Source organism: Piliocolobus tephrosceles, chromosome 11 (assembly GCF_002776525.5).
Source record: "Piliocolobus tephrosceles isolate RC106 chromosome 11, ASM277652v3, whole genome shotgun sequence".
NCBI lineage: Eukaryota > Metazoa > Chordata > Mammalia > Primates > Cercopithecidae > Piliocolobus > Piliocolobus tephrosceles.
Genome location: NC_045444.1, coordinates 114458 through 142383, shown reverse-complemented (window position 1 = coordinate 142383; position 27926 = coordinate 114458). Strand labels below are relative to the sequence as shown.

Here is a 27926-nt window from a genome sequence, read left to right as displayed (position 1 = left end):
TGGATGGATGGATGGATGGATGGATGGATGGTTGGATGGATAAGCAAAAGAACATGGGGAATGAGAAATTTGGGGCTTTGGTTCCAGCACTCCCTCTATTGTGCTGTGTGACCTAGCTGTGTCAGTCTACTTTACTGAACACCCATTGTTGCACTACATGTAGAAGGAATGAGAGAAGCCTGGAGACAGAATAATTGAGGCTTTATAGAAGACTTCCTCCAGAACAAAGCTAAGCCTAACAGGAAGCTCTTTACTATGTGTATTAGGCCATTCTCACATTGCTATAAAGAAATACCTGAGACTGGGTAATTTATAAAGAAGAGGTTTAATTAACTCGCAGTTCTACAGACTTTACAGAAAGCATGGCACCAGCATCTGGTTGGCCTCTGGGGAGGCTTTAGGAAGCTTTAACAGTCACGGTGGAAGGTGAAAGGAGAGCAGGCACGTCACATGGTGAAAGCAGGAGCTAGAGAGAGGGTAAGGTGCCACACTTTTAAACAGCCAGATCTCATGATGAGTGACTCAGTATCACGAAGACAGCACCAAGGGGTTGGTGCTAAACCATTCATGAGAAATCCACCCCAATGATCCAATCACCTTCCACCAGGCCCCACCTCCAACACTGGGGATTACATTTTGACATGAGATCTGGGTGGGGCAAATATCCAAACTATATCACTGTGGTACCTCTTTACCCAGGAACTGGAAGGTATTTGTGAGGCTCCAAAGAATCTTGCAATTAGAAGAACATCACACGGCTCTGTACTCGGTGTACAGAAGAGAGACAGAATGACAGATTTCTAGTCCTCAGATATCACACTAGGGAGACACAAGCTGTGAGGGTACCTGGAGTGAAGGGAAAGGGAGAGAGATGGATTTATCTGAGAGATTCCTCACAAGCCTCCTTCTCTGCATTGGCTGTTAAAGGTCTTCAAGACTGTGAAGAGTTCCTGCCCTCAAATATGGGCTACTCAAACTTTCTTTTTTCTTAAGAGACAGTGTCTTTCTACATTGCCCAGGCTGAAGTGCAGTGGCTATTCATGATTGTGATCCCACTACTGATCAGCACAGAAGTTTTAACCTGCTCTCTTTCTGACCTAGGCCAGTTCACCACTCCTTAGGCAACCTGGTTCCCTGGAGGTCCCTGTATATTAAATATAATCAGATATACTTAGTGCAGATATCTGATTGGCATAGCTTACTAAAGCCCAGAACTCTTGAGCTCAAGCAATTTTCCTGCCTCAGCCTCCCAAGTTGCTAGGGCAACAAGCAGGTGCCACCTAGCCCTGTTCAAACTTTCTTGAATGATATCATGGCTGTTTTGCTGAGATCTTTTTTTTTTTTTTTTTTTTTTTAGCATGCCCCATATCCCTCAACTCTGTTACTATCACCCTATACCTATTGTAACAACATAGGACAGTCTCTTTTCTTTCTTTTTTTTGAGACGGAGTTTCGCTCTTGTTGCCCAGGCTGGAGTGCAGTGGCACAATCTCAGCTCACTGCAACCTCTGCCTCCCAGGTTCAAGTGATTCTCTTGCCTCAGCCTCCCGAGTAGCTGGGATTACTGGCATGTACCACCACGCCCGGCTAATTTTGTATTTTTAGTAGAGACAGCATTTCTCCATGTTGGTCAGGCTGGTCTCCAACTCCCAACCTCAGGTGATCCGTCCGCCTCGGCCTTTCAAAGTGCTGGGATTACAGGCATGAGCCACCACGCTTGGGAAGGACAGTTTTTTACTGAGGAAATTAGCTACTTGTCCTTATTTAAAACATTGCAGAAGTATTATAACAGGAAACTCAGGGTGTGGCCTGAGTCCTGTTATTCTCCAGGCCCTAGTCTCCAGGCTGCTATTATATACAGCTGTTTAGGCTTGCCTGCTATATGAGATCTTACTACCTTTTCCTAGGCATCAGTACCTGTCTGGTCACTCAACAGTGGCCACAAATGATTGTCACTCTCCATGCCCCAACAACCTGTACCATTTCAGTGAAGGACAGTTTTGAAATTACAAAAACAACACATTTGGGAAGTTATGAGAGTAGAAATTGAGGTTTATTGGCTTTACAAAGCATAAGAGCAAGATATACCACACAGGAGGGTTCCCATCTCAATACCTTAACTTGCATATTCACATTATTCAAATTATTGGGGACCAGGGGTTGGGGATGGTGCACAGTTTTGAGTAATATTTGCTAGTTATATTTAAGAACAAAATGGCGTCCTTAGGGCACTTCCAACTACTTGTGAGCTCTGGCTCCAGACAAACTGCTGTCTATCAGGATAAACTCCAGGAGGAGTACAAAAGGTGCAAAAATAAAATAAAATAAAAATAAAATAGAAAACATCACTGCATATATATATACACACACACACATATACATATATATACACACACACATGTATATATACACACATACATTTATATAATTTTTAGACAGGGTCTTGCTCTGTCACCCAGGCTGGAGTGCAGTGGTGTTATCATAGCTCATTGCAACCTCAACCTTCCTGGCTCAAGCAATTCTCCCACCTCAGCCTACCGGCTAGCTGGGACCACTGGCACCGGGCTAATTTTCTCATTTTTTTGTAGAGACGGAGGTCTCACTATGTTGCCCAGGTTGGTCTCCAACTCCTGGGTTCAAGTCATCCTCCTGCCTCGACCGCCAAAGTGCTGGGATTACACGCATGTGTCACCGCGCCTGCCTACTCTTTTAAAGATGCTAGGGATGCAAAGAAGGGAGGAAAGCCAACACAAAACCTTTTTGATCTCAAGGAGCTGAGTGTCTTGACACTTCCGATCCCACACACATACACAGAGGGAAGGATCTCTTCTACAGCAAAAGTTTTCACGGAAGTCATCTCTTTCCTCATCGCTTGAAAGAAACAAAAAGCCAAGAAGCCGTTATGGAGCGGGTGTGGGGGCCTGTGACCTTTTGTCTAGTTGCCATCCTCCGGGACCGACAAGGGGTACACCAAATAAGGGACGCGGCGGCTAAAATGACGTGAACACAGGAGTCCGCTGTCTCTGAGATGTCATTCCTCCAGGAAGACCCAGAAACCGTGAATGGGGCGGGGTGGTGGGCAATATCCAAAGCGAGGTTTCCTGGGAACGCGATGCCACTGGCCAGGACGCTGGAGACGGCAGCCGGCATGAAGAATTCCTTCTCAAGGGGTCCGTTCCTGGACTGTATATGGAGAAGTCTGTCCAAGCGTGAGTTTCTAAGGGCTAGAGCTGGGCGTGCATTCAGAATCCTCAAGTTCATCTGTACTTGGACTCTGACCCTGAAGCTAGGGAGTTTCCGAAGTCTGATTCACTGAGGAGACAGGACCCACTTGGGGTATCCGATGCCAGCGAGAAGCGAAGGGAGCCGAAATGCAAAATGTCCTCAAGATGCAGGAAGAGCACCTCTCAAGCAGCGCCTGGGAGAAAACTTCAGAAAATCGGCGCGAAGATCCAGCACAACCCCAGAAGCCGCAGCCCAGCCCACTGCTCCCCGGGCTGTTGTGGCGCAGGCGCAGTGGCGCCGCGCTCCGGCCCCAGCGCGCATGCTCTGCCCGGCTGCGGCGCTCCCGGCCCGCGGCGGCGGCGGCGGCGGAGGAAGTTTCCGCTTTGCACTTACCCCGGTAGCAGCTCCGCGACAGGGACAGCTTCCTCCGGACGCTTGGCGGGCTTCGCTCTCGCCTTACGACAGCCCGGTCGGATCATGGGGTTGCCCAAGGGGCCGGAGGGCCAGGGTCTCCCGGAGGTAAGAACGCCTTCTCCTTCCCTGACACGTCGGGGTTCCTGCTAAGAGAGGGCCAAGCCACGGGGCGGCTGGCTGAGCGGGCCCTGGGTACGTTAGGGGCGCCCCGCCCCCTTCCTCAGGTGTATCCACCTCCGGGAAGCGCCGACCCTCTTCTTGGAGGCGGGGAGCGGGTGCCCCTGCATGGGCAGGGAGCAGCGGGCGGGTAGGGACAAACTTAAGCTGCTCCCGGGTCTCTTGGGGCGGAGGTGGCCTTCCCAGCCCGACACCTGCCCTGACGCAGCCCCAAGCGCCGGGGGGCCCTGGGCTCCCACCTTTCCCCCTGTCCGGGACAGGCTCCCCAACCACGAGCTGCAGGGCTAGCCCCGAGGGCCGAGGCTGCTGGGCGCTGGAGTCACGAGACCGCTCTCCGAGGCGGTCCGGGCTCGGGTGGTGCGAAGGGCGGTGACCTTGGGACGCCTACCGCCACCCCGCAGGGTCCCGGCGGCCAGCGCCACCCGCCTTGCTGTCGGGAGGGAATGCTACTCTCCTTGAATTGACCCGGACCGGGGCGGCGAGAGGAAGTTTGGGAGACTTGCGCGCACCAGGGAGGTGTCCCGCTGGGTCATCGCGCCTGGGCGTTCAGAGTGGGACGCACTCCTGGGGTGCTGTGTGGCGGGGGACCGAGCTCTGGGCGGAAACATTGCAGCTTCTCCAGAAGAGGGCGGGGTTCTTTTCCAGAGGTGTTTGTTAAGTACTCACTCAGTGCTAGGGAGAGGGTCAGGAGTGGTTTCCGGATTTCCACGTTTGCTGGGAACACAGGGAAAGTGTATTCATTTTCTTTTGGCTGCAAATACCACTTAGCATCTCATAGGTAGTTTGCATCTGTCGTCCCTTTCAGTTGATTTTACTCAAAGGCTAGTCTAGTGTACTGGATTCTGGAGAGAAATGGAATCCACGCCGCACCTCTGCCTTTTTCCTAAGGTTCTGGAGCAGGCATTGGGCAGAGTGACTGCTTGACCTGGTGAGTCTAGTCCCTTCACGCTTACCTGCCTGTGACCAATCTTCCTCCTCTGTACTCCTCCCAAATCCTCAATTCTTTCTTATCACAAGTATCCACTAATTGAGAGATCACTGTGTTCTGTGTCCAGAAGCTGGGGATATAGTGATGAAAGGACAGATTTGTCTGTCAGTGTGTGCTCCCAGAATGCAAGTCCATTTTGTTGTGTTAAGAAAACCTAACAAGCATAATATTGTCAGAACCCCTGTATTAGGTAAAACCTTACATGCACGTTGCTTTGATGGGACCCAGGATAGCGAACAATAGGATTTGTACTGTGACATTTGAAGTTTTCTTTTTTGCCACTTCTTTATTGTAGGCTCTCATCAAGTTTTTGCCTGGCCTCCTGTGTGGTCTCCCACGTTCTACTTTAAATCCCTCCAGCCCAATGTTCCGCAGTACTATCAGTGGAGGTCTTTCTAGGGATGGATAAATAAATAAATAAATAAATAGCAACCTGCCGCTAAATAAATAAATAAATAGCAATCTGCCGCTGCGTGTCCTTCGTTTAAACTTTCACTGACTGCTAGGAGGCCAGGTTTGATTCATCATTGTTTTCCAAGACCCTGACACAGTTCTGGGCAATTAAGAGGTCAGGGTGAATATAATCAAATTATTATCATACAGTTCAGAAGCTAGTAAATATAAATATGGATAGTCTGTGTTATTAGGCTGTCACTAGACCAGTTAATTCATTAAATTGGTTTTTTCTTTTTTTTGAGACAGAGCCTCACTCTGTCACTGAGGCTGGAGTGCAATGGCGTGAGCTCGGTTCATTGCAACCTCTGTCTCCCAGGTTCAAGCAATTCTTGTCCCTCAGCCTCCCCAGTAGCTGGGATTACAGATGTGAGCCACTGCCCGGCTCAAATTCATTCTTTTTAACCCTTTACAAAGAAAGCTAGACTGGGCCCTGCCTTCCAGCTTACAACAACTATAGGGGACAGAAGTTGAAAATGTATTGGGCTTGGTGTAAGAGTTCATTGTTGTTCATCTTTGTCAGAGATTTAGTTTTAACAACTGGATGTGTTAACCAGCCTGGTGGATTTTTATTGCTTCAAGAGAGGGTCTTTCATTCCCTGTGGATCAGGCAATGGCTCTTTTCCATTTCATTTCAGTGTTAATCTGCTAAGTGAATTTGCAGTCATACATTCCCGTTTAGTGTCTTGTGCCACAATTACTTCACAAATTATATTGCAAAAGTAAACTTCTCCATTCTAGGGGTGAGTGGATGGAAGCATGGGCCCTGCATCTATAGTGGGGTGGCCAGTGGGTGCCCATTCGATAGGTGTTGAGGCAGTGATGATCCTATTTGTTTGTTTGTTTTTTATTTTTTTGTCCTCTTCTTGTAAGTGTTTTCACAATAAATGATTGAACAAGTGAAGTGTTCCTATTTTACACCCCAGAAATTTTAAGAAAGTACTTATATTATCTCATTTTCTTTTTCGGCTCTGTCTTCTCGAACTACAACTACTATTTAGCTTCTCTTCTCTTAGAGTGTTTTCACTTGTAGATGTTTCTCAGCCATCCCAGATTTTTTGCAGAAGGGAGAGAAGGTGTGAATAATTTATATTACTTAAAATTTTTATGTCCACTAGGAACTAGTGAATGCTGATCTTCAGGATCCTTAATGGACTGGCCCAGGGTCATTTCAGAGACGGATGTAGCTCAGTGATGTCGCCTTCCCCACACACTCCTACTCTATTGCAGGGGATTATCAGTCACTTTAATAATTCTGTATTAACTGTATTTTAATATGTATACTCCCTTTCCTGGCAGTTTACACATTAAAATAAACTTGTTTCCATTGTCAGGGATGTGATCACCGAAACATTTTACTAATGCATGACTAGTTTAGGTTCATTTACTTTATGTAAGCGTTAGTAGATCATTCTTTATTTAATAAGTGTGTCCTTTGAGCTTAATGCTGTTTTGATACAGAGTAGTAAACCCAATATATAATATATACTCCTCTCCTTAACCAATCAGTAGTCCAGTTGGAAAGACAAGCATGTACATAACACTAGATATCTCACTTAGAAGATGTTGATACTTAGTTATATGTACAGCATAGACTATAAGTAAAATAGAAATGCAGAAGAGAGTGGCCATTTCAGGATAGACTTGTGAGGGATGGCGTTGAATGGGAACTGGGATTTGAAAGTGATTTCTCAATGGTTAGAGAATATCGTAGCCATGGCCATGTCTTGATTGTTTTCGGGGTAAAGGATGAACCTGAAAAGATAGATTGGTGGCCAAAGATCTGAATGTGAAACCAGACATCTGGAGTTTATCTTATAGGCAGTGTGTGTGGTGCATTGTTGATAATGGCTGGGAGGGTGAGCTAAAGAGGGATAACATGAAAGCTGTGATTTAGGAAGTGGTGAACAAAACAAAGGAAGAAAGATGAAGAAGCATTTGTAGGAGTCCTGGAATGAAGTATGAATAAAAGGGAAGGGAAGATAAATGTGAGATGCATAGTAAAGGAAGACTTAACAGGCATTGTTGGGTAAGGGAGGACTCAGATGAGTATCAGCATGTGAACCAGGGTATCTTATTGGTGTTTTATATAGAGAGATGATTTTTTATTTTCTGCAGCAATAGAAGAGAGGAAAGGTAGTTCATGATAATAAATAGATCAAGGAGTATTAGAATATTTAGATGGATTTCAGTATTAGATAAAGATCTGGGGTAAAAGGAGGATATAAATTAAAAATTTTCAATCAAAGTACTGATATAGGACCAGGTGCGATGGCTCATGTCTATAATCCCAGCACTTTGGGAGGCCGAGGCGGGCTGATCATGAGGTCAGAAGATCCAGACTATCCTGGCTAACACGGTGAAACCTCATCTCTACTAAAAATACAAAAAAAAGGAAAAAAAGAAATTAGCCAGGCGTGATGGCACATGCCTGTAGTTCCAGCTACTCAGGAGGCTGAGGCAGGAGAATCGCTTGAACCCAGGAGGTGGAGCTTCCCTCCCGGAACTGAGTGCAGTGAGCCGAGATCACGCCACTGCACTCCAACCAGGGCGAAAGAGCGAGACTCTGTCTCTAAAAACAAAAAACCAAAACAAAAAACAAATACAAAATACTGATATACATATATTAGATGAATTTATTATTTTTAAGGCAATCCTATTATGTGGCAATAATCACCCTTTAATATATCTCGGTTGGAAGCCTTTCATATATTTGTTTTAAAGTACAAAAACAGGGAGGGATACGTGTTTGAATTCCCTTCTTTGTTTCTGTGCCTCTTGTCAGTAACTTCCGGATCAGTATAACGTTTTTTTGGTTGGTTGGTTTGTTTTTTGGAGACAGAGTCTTGCTCTGTTGCCAAGGCTGGAGTACAACGGCACAGTTTTGCCTTATTGCAACCCACGCCTCCTGGGTTCAAGTGATTCTCGTGCCTCAGCCTCCCGAGTAGCTGGGGTTACAGGTGTGCACTACCATGCTCAGCTAATTTTTTGTATTTTTTTTTTTTTCTGCTTTTTGAATTTATTTTTTTATTTTTATTTTATTTTATTTTTTTATTATACTTTAAGTTCTAGGGTACATGTGCATAACGTGCAGGTTTGTTACATATGTATACATGTGCCATGTTGGTGTGCTGCACCCATCAACTCGTCAGCACCCATCAATTCATCATTTATATCAGGTATAACTCCCCAATGCAATCCCTCCCCCCTCCTCCCTCCCCATGATAGGCCCCAGTGTGTGATGTTCCCCTTCCCGAGTCCAAGTGAGCTCATTGTTCAGTTCCCACCTATGAGTGAGAACATGCGGTGTTTGGTTTTCTCTTCTTGTGATAGTTTGCTAAGAATGATGGTTTCCAGCTGCATCCATGTCCCTACAAAGGATGCAAACTCATCCTTTTTTATGGCTGCATAGTATTCCATGGTGTATATGTGCCACATTTTCTTAATCCAGTCTGTCACTGATGGACATTTGGGTTGATTCCAAGTCTTTGCTATTGTGAATAGTGCCGCAATAAACATACGTGTGCATGTGTCTTTGTAGTAGCATAATTTATAATCCTTTGGGTATATACCCAGTAGTGGGATGGCTGGGTCATATGGTACATCTAGTTCTAGATCCTTGAGGAATCGCCATACTGTTTTCCATAATGGTTGAACTAGTTTACAATCCCACCAACAGTGTAAAAGTGTTCCTATTTCTCCACATCCTCTCCAACACCTGTTATTTCCTGATTTTTTAATGATTGCCATTCTAACTGGTGTGAGATGGTATCTCATTGTGGTTTTGATTTGCATTTCTCTGATGGCGAGTGATGATGAGCATTTTTTCATGTGTCTGTTGGCTGTATGAATGTCTTCTTTTGAGAAATGTCTGTTCATATCCTTTCCCCACTTTTTGTATTTTTAGTAGAGGTGGGGTTTTGCCATGTTGGCCAGCTGGTCTCAAACTCCTGACCTCAAGTGATTGGCCCCCTCTTGGCCTCCTAAATTGGTGGGATTAGAAGCATTAGCCACTGTGCCCGGCAAAGTATAAAGTTTTTGAGATAGGGTCTTGCTTTTTCGCCCAGGCTGGAGTATGGTGCTGTGGTCTTGGCTCACTGCAACCTCTGACTCTTAGGTTCAAGCGATTCTTGTGCCTCAGCCTCCTGAGTAGCCGGTACTGCAGGCAGGGGCCACCAAACTTGGCTAAGTTTTGTATTTTCAGTAGAGATGGCATTTTACCATGTTGGCCAGGCTGGTCTCGAACTCCTGACCTCAAGTGATCCACCCGCCTCAGCCTCCCAAAATACTGGGATTATAGGTGTGAGCCACCACGCCAGCCCTGAGTCCTAAGTGTAAAGTTTTTTTTTAGAAAACACCATAAAACCTTGTTCCTGTGTGTAAGGAGTCATAATCTATTTGAGAAGACTGTCAGAGTAAACCATGGGTTAGAGAAAAAGGAAGTATTGTGCTCTAACCTTCCTTTTCCCTGGATTCCTTCAGCATGTGATGACTAGTGTATACTACCTGGGCATGTGTCTCCCTCAGCTATGAAGATTAACAGCCCGTTGAGGACTGGGGCCCATTTGTGACTCCGGCAACACTGTCCACATGCTTCTGTGTGACACTTGCTGAATTTTCAGAGAATCTATTGCGGTGATGTAGCCAATGTAATCTGCTCCTTGGCAATGAGATTGTGGCATCAGGGGATATACCTAGTGTTCCTTTATTCAGGATAGCTTTTACCAGCCACACTTTTACCTTTTGTTTTAGGTGGAAACTAGAGAAGATGAAGAACAAAATGTCAAGTTGACTGAAATTCTGGAGCTCTTGGTTGCAGCTGGGTATTTCAGGGCAAGAATTAAAGGCTTGTCTCCCTTTGACAAGGTAAGGGGAACTCTTTCTAACCATTAGACTATCTTTTGTCAGAATGACATGGTTAATCATGGCAAAGAAAGGAGGTAGAGATGATGTTTTAACTTCCTCCATGTCTGTGTTTCCATTTCTTCCTAATTCAGGTTCATTATGGAAGTGTTCAAACTTCTTTTCTTTTTTTTTTTTTTTTTTGAGACAGAGTCTCGCTCTGTCACCCAGGCTGGAGTGCAGTGGCCAGATCTCAGCTCACTGCAAGCTCCGCCTCCTGGGTTTACGCCATTCTCCTGCCTCAGCCTCCCGAGTAGCTGGGACTACAGGCGCCCGCCACCTCGCCCGGCTAGTTTTTTTTGTATTTTTTAGTAGAGACGGGGTTTCACCGTGTTAGCCAGGATGGTCTCGATCTCCTGACCTAGTGATCCGCCCATCTCGGCCTCCCAAAGTGCTGGGATTAAAGGCTTGAGCCACCGCGCCCGGCCCAAACTTCTTTTCAAAGACAGAAATGATGCATCAGTGAATACATCAGTTCCTTTTCTGTGCACAAAGCTTTAGGAAATGCAGAGAAGCAAAATTAATAGTTCCTTCTTTCAAGGAATTTAAAGTTCGTGTGGGGATTATCAGACTTATGGAAAATAAAATAATCAGAGTTAATAATGAGCTATCCCAAGTCAGTGTGCTCACAGACAGTTGCCAGATATTCTGTGGAAGGTAAATGCTCTGATTTAGGACGAGAGAGCGATCACTATGTGAAGAAACCTTTTAATTCAGCAGAACCTTGAATGATGATGCACAAATCATAGTAATAGGTGTTGAGGACACAAAGAAAAAACAAAGGCACGGTTCTCAAAGAGCCCAATTTCTGTAGAGTAGGGATGAGAGACAAGTAAATCAACATGCACAGAATAAATGGCATGATGCAGAAAAGTGCCACAGTGGACTGTGCACAGAAAGGATGCATTCAAATCAGACAGGGCAGGCTGTGGAAGACAGTGCTAAGTGCTCCATGGGGTCATAGTCCCGGCTGTGCATAGCAGAATCACTCTGGGTTATTTTATAATACAGAACCCATGATTCACTCATGGAAATTCTGGTTAGCTAGGTCTGGGCTTGGGTCCTGGAATCTGCATTTTTATGGGGCAACTCATACATGTCTAAAACAGCCAGGGGTAAGATTTACCGTTGTTTTTTTCTAATATCAGACTGTGTCTGAAAAGGATTTTGTTTCACAATGGGTTTGTAGTCTTACTCTCATTTGCATCTCAGAGAATTCCTAAGGGAAAAGTAGGTAGGTAATCATCTCAGGTAGATAAGAAAAGTAAGATGTCTGGAAACAAAATGTCAGCCTTGCTGCCCATGTGTCTGGTCTATAAAACACAGAATGAATGTCTGTCCTTTTGACTATAAAGAGGATCTATGTACAGTACATTCATTTAATAATAAAAGTCAGCTCCTCAGTCGTGCCAGCCACATTTCAACTGCTCAGCAGCCACATGTGGCTAGTAGCTACTGTCCTGGTCCTTGCAGATAACGGAATATTTCTGTCACTGCAGAAAGTTTTCTGTAACGGTGCCATTTTAGATTAATTATAGTTGATGGGGTAAGGAGGACACATTCTCTCTCTCAAGATACATAATTTTGTATGTTTACTGAGTCTGTTAGAGCTATTTATAATTCACCTACCTTTCACTTCTTCCATTCTCCCCAAACTAAAAAGAGAAAACAAATAGTTTCTTTATGTCTTGCAGGTAGTAGGAGGAATGACTTGGTGTATCACCACTTGCAACTTTGATGTAGATGTTGATTTGCTCTTTCAAGAAAACTCTACGATAGGTCAAAAAATGTAAGTTTTTCTATGGAAAACCTAAAGGTGGGGAGAAGGGAAGTAACTTTTGAGTGTCCACTGTGTGCCAGAAGTTGGCTGGACACTTTACATAGTTTAACTTTTATCACAATAGGTATTATCCCTGCTTTACAAATGAAACTGAGACTGAAAGAAGCCAAGGTCACACAGCTAGATCGAAGTTTGTAGTGACTACTTAGTTTATCTTTCCAAAGACAGCTAATACGGGTGGAAGTTGGTTAGGAAGAGGAAAGGAGATGCCTTCCTTCCCCATTGCCTCTGTGTAAGGCAGAGCCTCGCTTTGCCTTGTCTTTGAGAGAAAGCAGCATGGGCTCCTTGCTAGAGATCTCACCTGAGCATACCCTGCCCAGTCTTCTGTAGTGCACCAGCTCACCAGGGGCTTGGCCATTTCATTAGACCATTTGGGATACCTGGTTCTTCTCCCAGCCCTCCAGTGGACCTCGGTGTGACCTTCAGACAGCCACTCCTTCTGTGGGCCTCAGTTCTCTTACCCGTCAGGAGAGATTCCTGACCTCAGATATGCATGATTCTGTGACAGTCTGTTTATTCATTTCTCTGAAGTATTACCCTCTTCCAAGAGAAAACACTTCCAAAAGGAACAAAGATGTCTTATAAATAACATATGAAGCAATAATGGTGGGAAAATGAAGCAAAAGGGGGAAAAAAGTGGGGACCAAAGGCAGAGTTGGGAATAAGACTACCACAGTGATGGATCACGAAATGCTTTGTTTTCCTACAATTGGCCAAAGATTTGCCCCTGTGTTTCTGGCAGCCAAGTGGAGGCGGTATCTGTGGGTTACTGAGCATCAGGAATGTTGTAATTTACTTTATACAACATTTTCCCCTTAAGTTTCTAATTGCCTTTTTTTTTTTTTTTTTTTTTTGGTTGACAAAAGAAGCATATGCCTTTAGCTGTAGCTCAGATCAGCCAGCTTTTTTTTTTTTTTTTTTTTTGAGACAGGGCCTCGCTCTATCACCCATGCTGGAGTGCAGTGCTGTGAACACCACTCACTGCAGCCTCGACTTCCTGGGCTCCAGTGATCCTCTTACCTCAGCCTCCTGTGTAGCTAGAGCCACAGGCATACAACACCATGCCCAGCTAATTTTTAAATTTTTTGTAGGGATGGGGTCTCACCATCTTGTCCAGGCTGGTCTTAAAACTCCTGGGCTCAAGCGATCCTCTCGCCTTGGCCTCCTGGGATTAGAGGTGTGAGCCACCGTGCCTGGCCTATGCTTCTTAATCAGGCTGTTTACTAGCATGAATTCATTGTCTTCTTGAGGATGCTCTTCTTGGAAGCTTCTGTCTTTGACCTCATTGCTTCCTATACCTGTGGCACCCTTGATGTGCTGGTATTTCTTTTCATTGCGTTGTCTAGTTTTGCCATTTCTTTGATTCCGCATGTGCTTTCTTCCTAAATTCCCCTTGCGTTTTCCAGTGGTTGGTAGGCCCCATTTTCATTTCGATATCCTTAGGGGATATGATAGACTACCATCAGTGGCAGCATTCCATTATACTTTTAATAGATAGGAGGACACAGTATTTTTCTATGTCTTCTCAATTCGTTGTCTATATTTCTGAAATCTAAAAGACACTGAAAACTGTTTTTTCTTCTTTTGGAGTTTGGATACAAAGCTTATTTGGAAGCAAAACATGGCCTGAATTGACTGAATTTATAGCTTTATTGATCCACTTATGTGAATATTCATACGTTTTGCTGAATAAATTTTTTTTATTATAGAGTGTGACTCTAGATTTTCCTGGGTTCTTACATAATATGTAATATGTACCCCTTAGGTATTCTAAGGAAGTAAATCTAAAAATTTCAGAATTCTGAAACACATCTGACTCAAAGGGTTTGGATAAGGGATTGAGGATGTGTTATATTCTCTGGTAAGTGCTTGATGTGTGTTTCTTAAGTGCAGAGCCATGAACTGTAACTGTGGGCAAAGCTGGAGACGGGTTTACGTGACTAAGGACCCACCAGACTCAGCAGTACATCAGGTAGCTCATTCTTTATTATCTGTAGAAGACATTATAGCCACAGGGTACTGAGTCATCTAAAAATCATGTCTGTCTGGTTTTGGAATGTGTTCTGTTTGGAGTTCTCCCCCCACCATAGAGTTTCTGGTTAGGTGCAGTTTAGACTAAAACCGTCCTGTGTTTGCAGTTTTCCAGTATATCTAGTCAATTTAACGGGTGGGCTGGACATACGTCCAAGGAGCACACTTGCCTGTTGAGGGCATGGTTGCCTCTCAAGCTGTCTTCTTTATGTGCCCCAATTGAAGTCTTGTTCCTTGTCATCCTTCTTTGCTGAGAGTTCCATAAGCTTCTATCCTCTACTTCTATCCTCTTCTGAAGCCCCATTAACAGAGGGCCCTATGGCCGGAGGCCCGTAAATGAGATTTTACATTTATAACTGAGTTCATTTCAACAACAGACATTGTAGTGGGCATTTGTGTTCCAAGCACTTGCATGTGTATTTTATTATTTTACCTTCACTGCCGCCTTTGAGTAGGGATTATCCCTAGTTTTATGATAGGAGTATTGGACCTGCACCGAGTTACTTGACAAAAGTTTCAGAGTTGGTGGTGGAGCTTGAATTTAGACCCAGGCTTAATTCATTCTCTTTCAAACTGTTTGCAGGGGAGAAGAAAACAGTGCACTGAACACTCTTAAAAACTAAAGGAGTCAAACTAATCACAGCTGGGCGTGTTAAAATCTTAGTCTAGGAAACCTGCCTGGTGACCTCTGTAATTGTCACTTTCTATGATTTTTAGGAAATCTGAGGGATCCACCTTGAGCCACAGGGAGAAGCTGAAAAGAGATTGTTAGATTTCTGGAAGAAGTCTTTCTTACTTTCTTTCCCTGCCCCCAGCCTGCCTGCATTTTCCTCCATGTCCTCACCTTGGCTGCCAGGACTGCCCAGACTTGGCAGTAATTTCTGAGAGGTGGGTTTAAGAGAGTTGTTAATCCTAGGATGACCTTCTCTCTGGGCCTTTATGAACTGGGTGAATAGGCTGGCTCTGAAGAGTGGCCAGGAAGAGCCGTGTCTGAAGGCAGGGGGTTAGGCTGGATGGTGGTGTGGGTCCCAGCCTCTTGTTTTTAAGCGACCATGGTTCTAGGCAGTTGGTAACTCTATGCAAACCAATGTATCTGAAACCACAAGAGGGAGCTCTCCTCTTGCTGAACCAAAATGTAACTAAGGAAAGGCTGTATTGATCACATGCCCCTGTATAGTTAGTTAGGACCTGCATTGAGCAAAACCAGGACTGATACTCATTTTCATTTGCTAAGCTTGGAGTTTAGGCAGCAGAACCAGTTGAAGACTCATCTCTTCTTACAACTTTCAAGGAAATTAAATAAGCCATAAAAGTCTGACGGAGATCAAAATTTAAAACAAGCTTATCAGAGAGAGAGCCTCAGATATGTTGCCAAATGGGTTTGTTGGTGCTTGACTACCAAGCTATCCCATGCGAGTCCCAAGCTGACCTGGACAACCACAGGCTTCCCCTGTAGGGCAGGCAGCACATCTTATGGCAGAAAAGATGCATGTGTCCCAAAGACAGGCTGCCCAGAAGGGAAGGGCACCAGGAGTGGCTGAGAGCTGCATGACAATTTTCTTCATCCTCTCAGGACTTTTGTTTTAAGAGACAGAGTTTCACTCTGTTGCCCAGGCCAGAGTGCTGTGGCATGATCATAGCTCTCTGCACCCTCAAACTCCTAGGCTCAAGTGATCTTCCTGCCTCAGCCTTTTGAGTAGCTGGGACTGTAGGAATGCACCATTATGCCTAGCTAATTTTTAAATTTTTTTATGCAGACAAGGTCTCACTATGTTGCCCAGGCTGGTCTCAAACTCCTGGCCTCAAGTGACCTTCTGCCTTGGCCTTCCAAAGCAGTAGGATTACATGCATGAGCTACCATGCTCGGCCCCTCTGAGGACTTTTGAATAAATCACTCCTCACCCCTGCTTCTGCTGGGGAGGAAGGGTGAGGGGGAAGAGGCAGCAAATATTCTCCTATATGCTTCCCTTCTAGGAGGTAGATCCTCCCTCTCTTCTATGAATGTGTGCAGTGAGGGATTAATCTTCCCCCTTCCATATTTTTTTCTGTTAACACATTGGACCTGACATTTGGTCTTATGATCAGTGGGGTGTTACCGTTGTCCTCAGCAGTTTTAATCTTGGTCCCAGCTTGTGAAGCTATTTTCCAGATACCGGACACTGTTTCTTATGTGTTCTTAGTGACCATTCCCTGGGGGACTGCTTAACTTTAGCTCCTAGGTCACCTAGTTACTGTTAATACTAGGACTGAGGGATGAAACCTACTAAGTGAAGCGTAGATAAGACAGTAATAACTCTCACCCAGCCCTGAGTCAGATGTTCATCTTGAGGGTATCTGTCTCCTGGGAAGGATTATTGAACTGGAGAAAGATAAAGGTGGACAAGACTTCTTTGAACAAGAAACACTTTTGGGAGACCCAAAACTTGTTGGATTTGAAGCACCTAGTAAGTTCTAAGTGACCCTTGTTTACCTGGACCTTTGTCTATTAGAGCATAGTGCTATACTTGTTTATAAGGCCACAGTAGCTGCTGTGACTGGCTAAGATTTTTTTAAAGGATCTTGTGTGGCAATATAACCTATTCATGTAGGCTGATCCAGAAGCTCCTATTTCTCCAAATGGCCACAAGACCATGCCTGGTGACTGCTTCTCAGTGTTCCCAGGCTACATACCATGGCTTTGGGGTCAGGCACACCACTGAAGAGTATCTTTTCTCTCCCCTTGAGTCCGATCCAATTAAGATAGTATAAGAAACAGGAATCACATAGCTAGAGATGAAATGCCTACTGATTCAAGAAGGAGATTTCAAGCTGCAATAAAATAGACTTGCATACAAATGCCTCCACCACTGCTGCCATAAACTGTCCTGCCCCAGCTCAGACTGAGCTGAGAAACCTCCCTAGCAGGAGAGGATGCTTACCTCCTGACCTGCAGAGAAGAAAACTCTGAGGCCCCAGGAAGCCTGGTTCCTCTCTTCCCACCTTGTGGTCTTCTATAGGAGGAAGACTGAGGCAAGGTATTGGAGAAAGGTCAGTGTCCCTCATGAGAGGCAGAAAATCTCTCTTCTGTATGGAAATAAGAGTGAGGATATACAGTTCCCTCAACTCTAGGATTTATTTTAGAGTATCAAAAAATTAAAGGCTACTATTTATTTTAAAAATATTTTTGTACCAGAGAACTCCAAATCTCTTTTGGAAATGGGGCTCCATGTTTCATGTTAATATTCTGGGTACCTAGTGTAAGGTCTGGTAATTACTGCCTGAATGATATTTAGAATATTTTTTTTCAAACTTTTAGAAAGAGTAGATCAGTAAAATGAAATGTAAAAAGAATACGGGGCACGAATAACTTTTTATCTTACTACACAAGGATGTTAAAAAATAGAAACTACTACCTCTAACATCACCATCATCTTGTAAAATATTTTGCATCAAAATAGTAGGAAGAAAAACATGATAGAATAAAGGATGAAGGCAGTTTTGTGGCCACACACACACACACACACGCACATACACACCACGAAATTGTGCTTATTTTTCTCATTTTGCAGTCATCTAAGAGAAACTCATCATGGTCTGGTCTAGCCTGGAATGGAGAAGTCCCAGATCCGTCTGTGATGCTGCCCAGACTTTAGAGATGCTGTAAAGGCTACTCAGTGTGCCTCACTCTTTGCTTGTTGCTTTCTCTGAACAGAGCTCTATCAGAAAAAATTGTCTCGGTCCTGCCAAGGATGAAATGCCCACACCAGTTGGAACCCCACCAGATCCAGGGGATGGATTTTATTCACATATTTCCGGTTGTTCAGGTGAGAGCTTCTGAGTGGTTTCTTGTTCTCTTAACATCAGAATTCCTGTAATGGGCCTGGCTTGTCCTGTAATTGGTCTGTCTGTCCTGGATCCTGAATGTAGTGGGTGTGGTAATGATTTGGTACAGCAGAACATGGTGGTGTTCCTGGTCGCCATCTTCAGAAGATTGCCAGTCCCGCATATACCCTAGTTTCATGCTGTCACCTGATAAGATCTTTGAATGTTCTCATCTGACTTTGCATTGCCTTTTTGGTAAAGACAGAACTCTATAGCCTGGTATGCCCTGTTCCCTTTTGACCTATTCAGCTTGATTTCATTCCTTGCTTTTTGTTCTTTTTGTTCTGTCACTCTCTGACATTCATTCCAATTTCCCTAGGTTTATTATGCTTCCGCCTGTCACAGTGCGTTTGCATTGCTGGTTCCTTGGGCTGGAATGCTCTTCCATTCTCTCCTTACCTGTTTAATTCATATGGCTTGCTCCAACCCTTCAGATCTCAGTTCCACCAAACCTCTTCAAGAAAGCCTTTCCTCATCCCCTAATCCACAGCATGTTCCTTTGTGGTATGCACTCCTATGGCCACATTCCCTTCCTTCACCAGCATCTTCCTTACTGCAGTTTATAATCATGTAGATCCATGTGTGGGATTGTTTATCTGCTTCTCTCATTAGACTCTAAGCGGCATGAGAGCAAGTCTGTATGGCTGTCTTGCTTATTGTTTTGTTTCCAGTACCTACCAGAATGTCTTACAGTTTATAGATATTCAGTTCGTATGGGTAAATGCCTAAAGGGGAGACTTCTCTTTGCCTCCAGCTATTTCCCAAACCCCTACGATTAAGTGGCTCATGCCATCCAGCTCCCAACAGCTGGCCCTCCATATTCACAGTTCCACATTTATAAATTCAACAAACCATGCATCAAAAATGTTTGGGGGTGTTGGGGGGAAGCAATAAAAACAACAATACAGCAATAGACAGTAATACAAATTTAGCAAGCTAGAAAAAAATACAAATTTAAAAATACAGTATAACAACAAACTAGAGATGATTTAAACTATGGGGGAGAATGTGTTTAGTTTGTATGCAAATACTGTGCCATTTTATATCAGGGACTTGAACACCTGTGGATTGGTATCCAGAGGGTCCTGGAACCCATCTGCCACAGATTCCTTGGGACAACTGCGTTCTATGCAGTTCTTTTCTATGGGTTTCCCCACTAGGCATCTTAGAAAGAGGAGGAGCAAAGGGACTCAGGTGTGTTGCCCGCTGTGTGAACACTACCTCCCATCTGACCCTAATAGAGTTATTTGAAGCATTTATTTTAATCCCTTACATTTGAGGAAAGTGAGAAATGTAATTTCCTTACATTTGGGAAAAATGAGACTGAGAGAAGGTGATTGATTTGCTTAAGGGCAGAGAGCTAGTGAGTGGACAAGCAAAGGTTCCAGTCTCAACTCTGTCTCCAAGCCTGTGCTGTTTCCACTCCACCCTTCATGCAGCCTCTGCGAAGGAAGCTATACAGCCCTAGAAGCTGCAAGTTTGCTAGTTCTGTGTTAAGATTATGAAGTATAGGGGTCAAGACCCTGGAGACCTCCTGGGTTCAAATCTGCCACTTTCTAGCTGTGTGACCTTGGGTAAATAACTTTCTCTCTGTTAAATTGAAATAAATAATAGCACCTACCTGATAGGATGAGAAATAAATTAGTTGTATGTCTAAAGCACTTAGATGAAAGACTGAGCGTTTTAGCAAGTGCTCTGTAAGTGTTATATAGTTCCTGCTATTGTTAGGTGTTGAATCTTCCCCTCCGCTAGACTTCAAGTTGAATGCCATGAAATTTGTAAATTTGAAGCCAAGACTTTACCTTAAAATTGATTTGTATGTTTGTCAGCCTTTCTGTCTTTCTGATACAAGGGGACACTACCTGATCATTTTTATGAAAATAGGAAGCTGGGGCCCTGTGTTGATTGTTACTGAAACCTCCAACATCATCAAACTGTGAAGTTGTTACTTTTCCCCCAACATATGGATCTTTAAAGATTAGACCTTTTTTAACCCTACGCTAGGACTTTGGAGGCAAAAAATCCAGTCAGGCTGTGAGAAGAATGGGAAGTGATCTGCAGTCAGCTGGGTGTTTTGAAGGTCTGAATGTTCTCCATTGTGAGTGGAATGCCAGAGGGTTTGTCAGGATGGGAGGGCTCAGGCTAGTGGTGATGATTTCTTAATTTCATGGACCTGTAAAATTTTAAAGCAAAAATGGAGGTTGGCCTAGGGTTGCCACCTGTAGTTTGCCAGCCAAGGACACTTTAAAAAAATAACTACAATCTTGCTTTATCATTTCATAAAATAATGGCCATTTAATTCTCAAACTCAGAAAAAAGCAATCCGTCAAATTAAATGCATTTACCAATGATGAAACCTACCATATGCCTGTAGCTTTTGCCTGTTGTTTGTTTGTTTGTCCCCCATGGGCACCAGTGAAAGAATAATCACAGGCTAGCAGTTGTAAGCCGTTGGCCTACTTCTCTTATGTGATTCTAGAAGCCCATCACTCGTGTTCACACCATTTTAGCAAAGCTGTAGTAACACTCTCTGGATGCCAGCCAAGAAAAAACAGATCTAATTTCTGGCCCCTGGTGGTTCTAGATCATATCTTTTTCTCCTGTGTCGGACATGTGACTCCTGTGAAGGTCGATGTTTTTCTTGAGTGCGAGGGAACCTGTGGCAGAGATAGGCTGTCCAAGAGTTTCCCTCTATAGCCTTTCATGCTCGAAACTTCAAAACATCTGTCAGGACTCAACAAGCTTTCCCTTCATAATGGGATCATGCTCTCCAGGATCCAGCCAAGCGGTAACTCAGGGTAGATCTGGGATTAGTGGAAGCAGCTCTGAAAGGGAAGCAGATGTGAAAAGCCAGAAACAGTGTCTCCCAATTCAAAAGAAAACAGAGCTAAATTGAGTTGAGCAATGAGTCAACTGCCCTAGTTGGCTCTTAGTTGTCCTGGGCCACTTAGTTCTACTGGGATGGGTACAGGTGAGGGGCTACAATCATTCTGAGTGCTCTCTGATCTTCTCTCTCTGCTTCTGGATTTTAGTCTTTGTCTGATGTCACTGTTTGGGGGTGAAGTGGTAGAAATATGTGGATGATACTAACAGCAAGGAATATTCCTCATAGAGTTATTTGCTCTGTTCTGAGCAGCTGTTTCCTAAACATGTGCTTACTTGAGTTGGCTGCGCTTTTTGAACAAGCATCTCTTCCCATCCCTGCGGGAGCATCGTGCAGCACCGTGTTATGTGCCATGTGCCATGTGCCTGCTTTCCTAGGTAGCTGACCCTCCCCAAGTGTGATACGCTGTTGGCAAAACACAGCTGCTGTCCAAAAACTGCTTTTGAGATGTAGTAGCTCTCTCTGGAGAGGGAGTGGCAGCACCCCCTCTGTGATATTCATCAGTAATAAAGGGAATGAATGAAGAACCGGGGAGGAGAAGCAAAGGCTCTTTTTACACTTTACACCTTTACCCTCAGAGTGGCTGGATCTTCTGCAGGTTTTAGTGGGGTGGTGTTTTAATGATACTAACTGGAGTTTTCAGTTAGGAGAAGTGAAGAGCAGCTGTTTCTGGATATCAGCCTAACAAAGCTGGGAAACATTTCATAAAACCATTTGTCCAGTCTTCGCTGTAGAATAGTCCCTTGAGTTGTGACTCCCAGGTATGCAGCTTGCTAGCTATGGATCCATGATTAAGTTATATAGTCTCCCGGCACTTCAGGGTCTGTGAAACTCATCCAGTACTATGCAAAGTTGTGAGGAGTAAGAGAGAATGTTGTGAACGTCAGGATAAACAAATGCCTTCAGCTGTGTACTCAGTATGCACCATTCTCGAATCTTGAGTATTTTGGACAATTTTTCATCTGTCAAATGGGGAGTTTCACTAGCATTCTTTGTGGTTCTCTCCCTTTCCCTGGTCTGTGGGGGTAAGGAGCATAAGAAAAAGATTTATATGAAGATCTGCCAGTAGGACCAGGAAGTTGGGAGATAGCTCTGTTTGTTTTGTGCTTCAGGTATTTACAAATCACTCTACTACTTGTGATTTCATTTACTCCTATGTTAGCTCTGTGAGGTGAAGGGAACTGATATACTTTTACAGAAAGGAAAACTGAGGCTTGAGGATATGAAGTAAGGCTTTGAAGCTCCTGTATGGGTACTCAGTACTAGGTCCCGTTGGATCTTAACATCTCAGTTGCCCAGCTGGTTGCTTTTCCTATAGGACAGCATGTGTTGATAGTTTCTTATCACCTGGTCAGTTCAGCTGTGCTGGTTTGAGTTCATGAGTTGTGCCATGTCTGAACTGGCCTTCACTGCGGTGGGATTTTGTCCTTAGCAACTCATATCTTTTCACTTTCTTCCCCAGTGGCTGGTGAAACGAGCTATAGAAACAAAAGAAGAGATGGGTGACTATATCCGCTCCTACTCTGTATCCCAGTTCCAGAAGACTTACAGTCTCCCTGAGGTCAGTATTGTGATTTTCTTGTCCCGCTGAGAACCAGAGTGCACACTTAGAGACTCCCCACCGAGGAGCAAAGTAAGCTCAGGCTCTCCTACATTTCCACCCCCTACTTGACATCATTAGTGCCTCTTTACATAGCCACTGAGTGCAAAGCTCTATAATTTTGTCATTTTCTCTGAATTTTAGTGTTTGATCTAGGGCTTTTGTTAATTTATAAGAGCAATCGTTGATTTTTGTATAAAGTTTTTTAAGAGGCTGCTTGCCCAGAACATCCCTATATTAACAATTTAATAATAATAATAATAACAATCATATAGCCATCACGTATTTACTACATGCCAGTCTCAGCACATCTTATGGCTTTTATTCTTTAATCCCTACTGCCCCCTGAAATAGGTGTTTTTATCCCTGTTTTACAGACAGAGAAACTGAGACTTAGAGGTTAAGTAACTTACCTGAGGTTTCAATACTTAAGAGGATATGAAATGAGAACTCTTGTCTTAAGCACTACTCCTTATGGCCCCCTTTTTCTTACTGGCTGTGTAGGGATCTATGTTGGAGCTATCTGCAGGGCTCCTAGCCTTTTCCCATGGAGAATATATTTCAATTTGTTAGAAAATTGGGACTTCTTCAGGCAAAGTAATGATGAGAAATCAATTTATAAGGCAGTTTTAATTTTCCCATGGGATTTGTTTAATCTCCCTCTCTCTGTTTTGTCTTGTAGGATGATGACTTCATAAAGAGAAAAGAAAAGGCCATCAAGACAGTTGTGGACCTCTCAGTAAGTTCCCTGGCCGTGTTCTTCTGTCAGAGCCCTGCGTAGCCTCAGATAGCCCTTTGATTTAAATCACAAAAGTGCTGCTTCTGAGGTTTCCCTCTGCAGGGATCGCTTAGGAGCTAGACTCAGATGGCTGTGTGAGGGAAGCCCTGCCTGCTTCACTGCTCAGGGCCAGGACAGCAATATGCACAGGTAGAACCTGCCACACTACTGCTCTCTCTCCTCACTTCCAGTTTTAAGGAAGAAATAGCCAAACACAGAGCCCTTCCTAGTTTATCCCAGTGGCAGGTGTAAACTTTGAGTAGCTCTGAAGAGCAGATGATGAATGGGGATGATAACTTGAGGTTTCTGTCCCCCACACCCATGATGACTTTGCATAGACAGACGAGCCTCTGAGCTGTGTGCGGGAAGCTCTGGGATGGCCTTTGTCCCCATTCACAGTACGTCTTAATCACAGTGAGTCTGCACATGTGTCCCCACTTCCCCAGCATGAGGGTTGGTGGAGCCTTTGACCCTTTACAAAACACTCTGGGCCAGAGCTGTGGAACCTTGTCAGCTGCACCCTCCACCCCCAATCTTCCTACCTGAGCTGAGGGGAACGAAGCCTAGGTGCCTGTGTACACAGTCTCTTTCTTCTGAAAATAATGTACCATGTTGTTTTGTGTGCTGTTTACTTCATCTAAATTATATCATACATCTAGTTGGTTTTCATAAAGTTGCATAGATTCTTATATTAATATGCCACCCAAATGAAATAGCAGATATACTTCTTATGCAGATGGCATGGGTTACATACCTTGTGTCATTGTGAAGATTGACATTTTCTGGTGTTTGTGGCTTTGTGAACTGGCTACAGAGTCTTTCCAGGAAAAGAATTCCAAGCCGGCTTATCTTAAAAATAAATGTGTGGTCTACCAAGGTGATTAATCTGAAAAGAACAATTGTTTGGTAATGAAAGATGAAAATCTCCTATGAAACAATAAATCTTGATCACTTTATGATTGTAATTTCTTTTTTTCTCAATTCCATTTTGGAAATGGAAGGGTTGGAAAATTTTTAAGAAGGTGACACTCAAAAGCCAGATACTGTTTTCAGATTTGGTGGCGGTATTAAACAATAATAAGAAAAAATGATATGGCCTCAGAGTAATTTTCTTTCCTGGTTGTGAAATAGGTGTTCAGTTTACAGCATCCTCAGAAGTTTTTAAAAAGATTGATAGATGTAGGGGAATTAAATTAAGGTTGGTTTTCACCTTAATTTCACAACACAGAAGCAACCACTTTTAATTTTTGGACATATTTCTTTTTTTAAACTGAATTGGAATCATACTTTAAAGATAATTTTGTGGTTTTTTCACTTACCAATGTAGGGCCTTTTGTATGCTGTTAAAGATTCCTGCTGGCCGGGCACAGTGGCTCATGCCTGTAATCCTAGCACTTTGGAAGGCTGAGATGGGTGAATCATGAGGTCAGGAGTTCAAGACTAGCCTGGCCAACATGGTGAAACCCCCTCTCTACTAAAAGTACAAAAATTAGCCGGGTGTGGTGGTACACACCTGTAATCCCAGCTACTTGGGAGGCTGAGGCAGGAGAATCGCTTGAACCCAGAAGGCAGAGGTTGCAGTGAATCAAGATCATGCCATTGCACTCCAGACCGGGTGACAGAGCAAAACTCCATCTCAAAAAAAAAAAAAAGATTCCTGCGAATGACATTTCTCATGACAAATAGTAACCAAGTAGTTCAATCTGATAATTGCTTTCCCCTGTTTTAAATGTTACTTCGCTATGACAATTGTTTTCCCCTGTTTTAAATGTTACTTCGTCTCAGTGATGATCATGTTACCTCTGAGGCAGGAAATTGCTAGGCTAGCAGTAGGAGAGAAGGGGAAATTTTCTTTTCCCTAGAAACTCTGTACTATTTGAATTTTATTCTAAGTGTGCATTACTTATTCAAAACAGTACATATTGAGGGTTTTGTTTTTAATTTTTTTGTAACAAAAGCCATATTCAAACGTTAAACATTTTTAATGCTTCATCGAATATCTTCATGTGTAAATCTCACTCTGAGCCCTGGGTAGAGAATGAGACAATGGTATAGTTTTCGGCCACAGAGCAAAGGCCAACATAGCTGTCAGTCATCCTAGTAATGAAACTGGGCCTGGCATCTCTATGCCCATAGATTAGTTAAAGCCCCTAGAGGCACATTATTTTTTCTTCTCATTTTTAATGGAGTTTTCTGTTTGTTTGTTTTTAATCCACTTCTGCTTGGTAATGTGATTGCAGAGAATTAGGGAATACGTGATAATGACAAATATTTACATAGTGCGCAAACATTGTTCTGAGTCCTCACAACAATCCCATGAAGTAGTAGTTTGTTCTTGTTGCTTTTGTTAAAAAATGAGGAAACTGAAACACAGGTAGGTTATATATAAGTTGCCCAATGTCACAATGGTGATGGTAGAGGCAGGACTCAAACCCAGTCTTTGTAACTGTGCTCCTATGAGCCTCTAGATAAAATGCTGTTTGCAGCTGATGAGAAAATAGTATCAGAATAAAGGAAAATGAGCCCAGCCTGGTGGCTCATGCCCGTAATCCTAGCACTTTGGGAGGCCGAGGTGGGCAGATCGCTTGAGCCCAGGAGTTCAAGACCAGCCTGGCCAATATGGTGAAACCCCATCTCTACAAAAAATACTAAAATTAGCCAGGCATGGTGGCATGTACCTGTAGGCTCAGCTCCTCAGGAGGCTGAGGTGGGAAGATCACCTGAGCCTGGGGAGGTTGAGGCTGCAGTGAGCTGTGATTGTGCCACTGTACTCCACCCTGGGTGGCAGAGTGGGACCCTGTCTCAAAAAAATAAATAAAAATAAAGGGAAATAGAAAACAATTGTGATTCCCTGGTTATAATTTGTATTGTTTAGTTTATTTCCTTTTTTTGTGAGTGAACTTAATCTTCAGTTGATCGGCAATTTTCAGCAGGAATGATAAAGAGTCTTCATGGATGGCTAAAGCTCGCCTTTGGGTTTTCCTTTTCTCATCTACTGAAAACACCCCTCACTTCCAGGAACTGTCTGCGTAGGTTTCTTAGCTGAGCTCCATCACCATTAACTTTCCTCCTTCTCTTCTGCCACTTCTGCAAGCCCTTCCTTAACTGACTTGAAATGAGAGCCCCAAAAGCTCGCAGAGACTCTAGGGCTGTGGTGCATATCCCTCACCTATTCTTGTGAGTCAGTACAAAAAATTAAATAGCTCAAAATTTTATTTATTGTTATGCTCCTCAAGAAAGATCCCTCCTGCTTTCTGAGTCGGCTGCAGGTTTGTGGTGCGCTCTGAGGCATCTGTCCTGCGCCAAGATGCTTCCAAGTATTATTAAAAATGTGTGGATCCCCACGAAGCCCTACTATACCCAAGTTTACCAGGAGATTTGGATAGGAATGGGGCTGATGGGCTTCATCGTTTATAAAATCCGGGCCGCTGATAAAAGAAGTAAGGCTTTGAAAGCTTCGGCGCCTGCTCCTGGTCATCACTAACCAGATTTACTTGGAGTACATGTGAAAGAAAACATCGGTCCGCCTGTAAATTTAAGCAAGCCGTATTAGATGGGGAGCGTGGAACGTCCCTCTACACTTGTATAAGTACCATTTACTTCACGGCATGAATAAATGGATCTGTGAGGTGCAAAAAAAAAAAAAAAAAAAAAAAAAAAGAAAGATCCCTCCTTTAATAAAGGCAAGGAAATCCTTAATTTTAAGTCATGAATGGAAAATTAAGGAATGAAATAAGGTCAGACACATAGATGGCTAGTTTTTAGACCCAGCCTTTTATAAAATAGGTGTGGAGCTGCTATGTATTTATGAAGTTCCTACCACGTGCCTGGCATCTCAATAGGCATTTAACAAGCATTAGCTCCTTTATCCCTCATTAACACTCAAGGAGTTATATATTATTATTTCCATTTTACAAATCAGGAAATTGAAGCTCAGCAAAGTTAATAAATTCCCTCTGTAGCTTCAAAGCTAGGAAGAGGGAGGCAGATTTTGATATGACACCTGACTCTAGCAAAGCAGGTGTTGGCACTCCTCCACTTTTCTGGCTTTTCACCTGGTCTCTGCTTTCCCACATATTCCTGGCACCAATTTTGCAGTACTATTGCCGACTCACTTCAGGGCTCTGGGATATTACTTACATGGGTCTGAGAGACTCAAATGCATGCAGAGTGGTTGGGTCCTCTCCCACCATCTCTTCAGTCCCTAATGGGAACATTGACTGTGACTTCTCATTTGAAGACCCTTTGCCCAGCCAAAGAATAGATGTCAGGTGGAGGCTGTCCTGTTGTTATCTTTTTGGTCAGCATGATGCCTTTATGTCTTAACTAACAGGCTTTTACTTATTCTTGCTTAGACATAACATAAAAGTATTTAAATACTACATCTTTAGCTTATTGTCTTTAGCCATCCTTAGGAGACTGTTTGAATTTTTTGCATTCATCCTTGGTTATATAGCCCATTCATTTTTTTGGTGCATGATTTTTTTTATCAGTTATTTTTCTTTTGTACTAATACTGTTGTAGTAAGAATGAAAAATTAGGAAATGGAGAAAAGCAAAAACTAAATCACCCATGTTATCACCAGCCAGGGATAGCCACTGATATTGCAAGCAGGAAATAGAGTTGTGAATATCTGTATGAAGAATTAGAGATTGCAAAAACAACAACAACAACAACAACAACAACAACAAAAGGCACTGTACTATGTATTCTGTTTTGTTGCTTGCTCATTTGTTGCTTGCTCATTTTGCTCAGTGATATATTGAGGAAATC

At 43.5% G+C, this 27926-nt stretch overlaps 1 protein-coding gene, 1 long non-coding RNA gene and 1 pseudogene across 6 annotated transcripts in view; 2 read left to right on the top strand and 1 right to left on the bottom strand.

Annotated features, from left to right (window-relative positions):
* Positions 1-2036: 2036 nt before the first annotated feature.
* Positions 2037-4368, bottom strand: LOC111521651. Its single transcript, XR_002725020.2, has 2 exons — positions 3619-4368; positions 2037-3418 (listed from the first exon to the last, which is right to left on the bottom strand). It is a non-coding gene; the product is annotated as an uncharacterized LOC111521651 (long non-coding RNA).
* The window catches only part of CCDC93 (coiled-coil domain containing 93), a 96411-nt gene continuing 72035 nt past the window's right edge, over positions 3551-27926 (top strand). For 3 of the 4 annotated variants that reach the window (XM_023185200.3, XM_023185199.3, XM_023185198.3), the window contains exons 1-6: positions 3551-3744; positions 10010-10123; positions 11854-11948; positions 17722-17833; positions 22238-22336; positions 23058-23114. In XM_023185200.3, the coding sequence (XP_023040968.1) occupies positions 3703-3744; positions 10010-10123; positions 11854-11948; positions 17722-17833; positions 22238-22336; positions 23058-23114 (519 nt within the window). In that variant the 5' untranslated portion in view covers positions 3551-3702. Of the gene's footprint in view, positions 3745-10009; positions 10124-11853; positions 11949-13887; positions 13972-17721; positions 17834-22237; positions 22337-23057; positions 23115-27926 lie in introns of those variants that run through there. The other variant, XM_023185202.2, reaches the window with a different exon arrangement.
* On the top strand, positions 26013-26813 carry LOC111521650 (annotated as a pseudogene). Its single transcript, XR_002725019.3, has one exon. The product of XR_002725019.3 is annotated as an ATP synthase subunit ATP5MPL, mitochondrial pseudogene (transcript).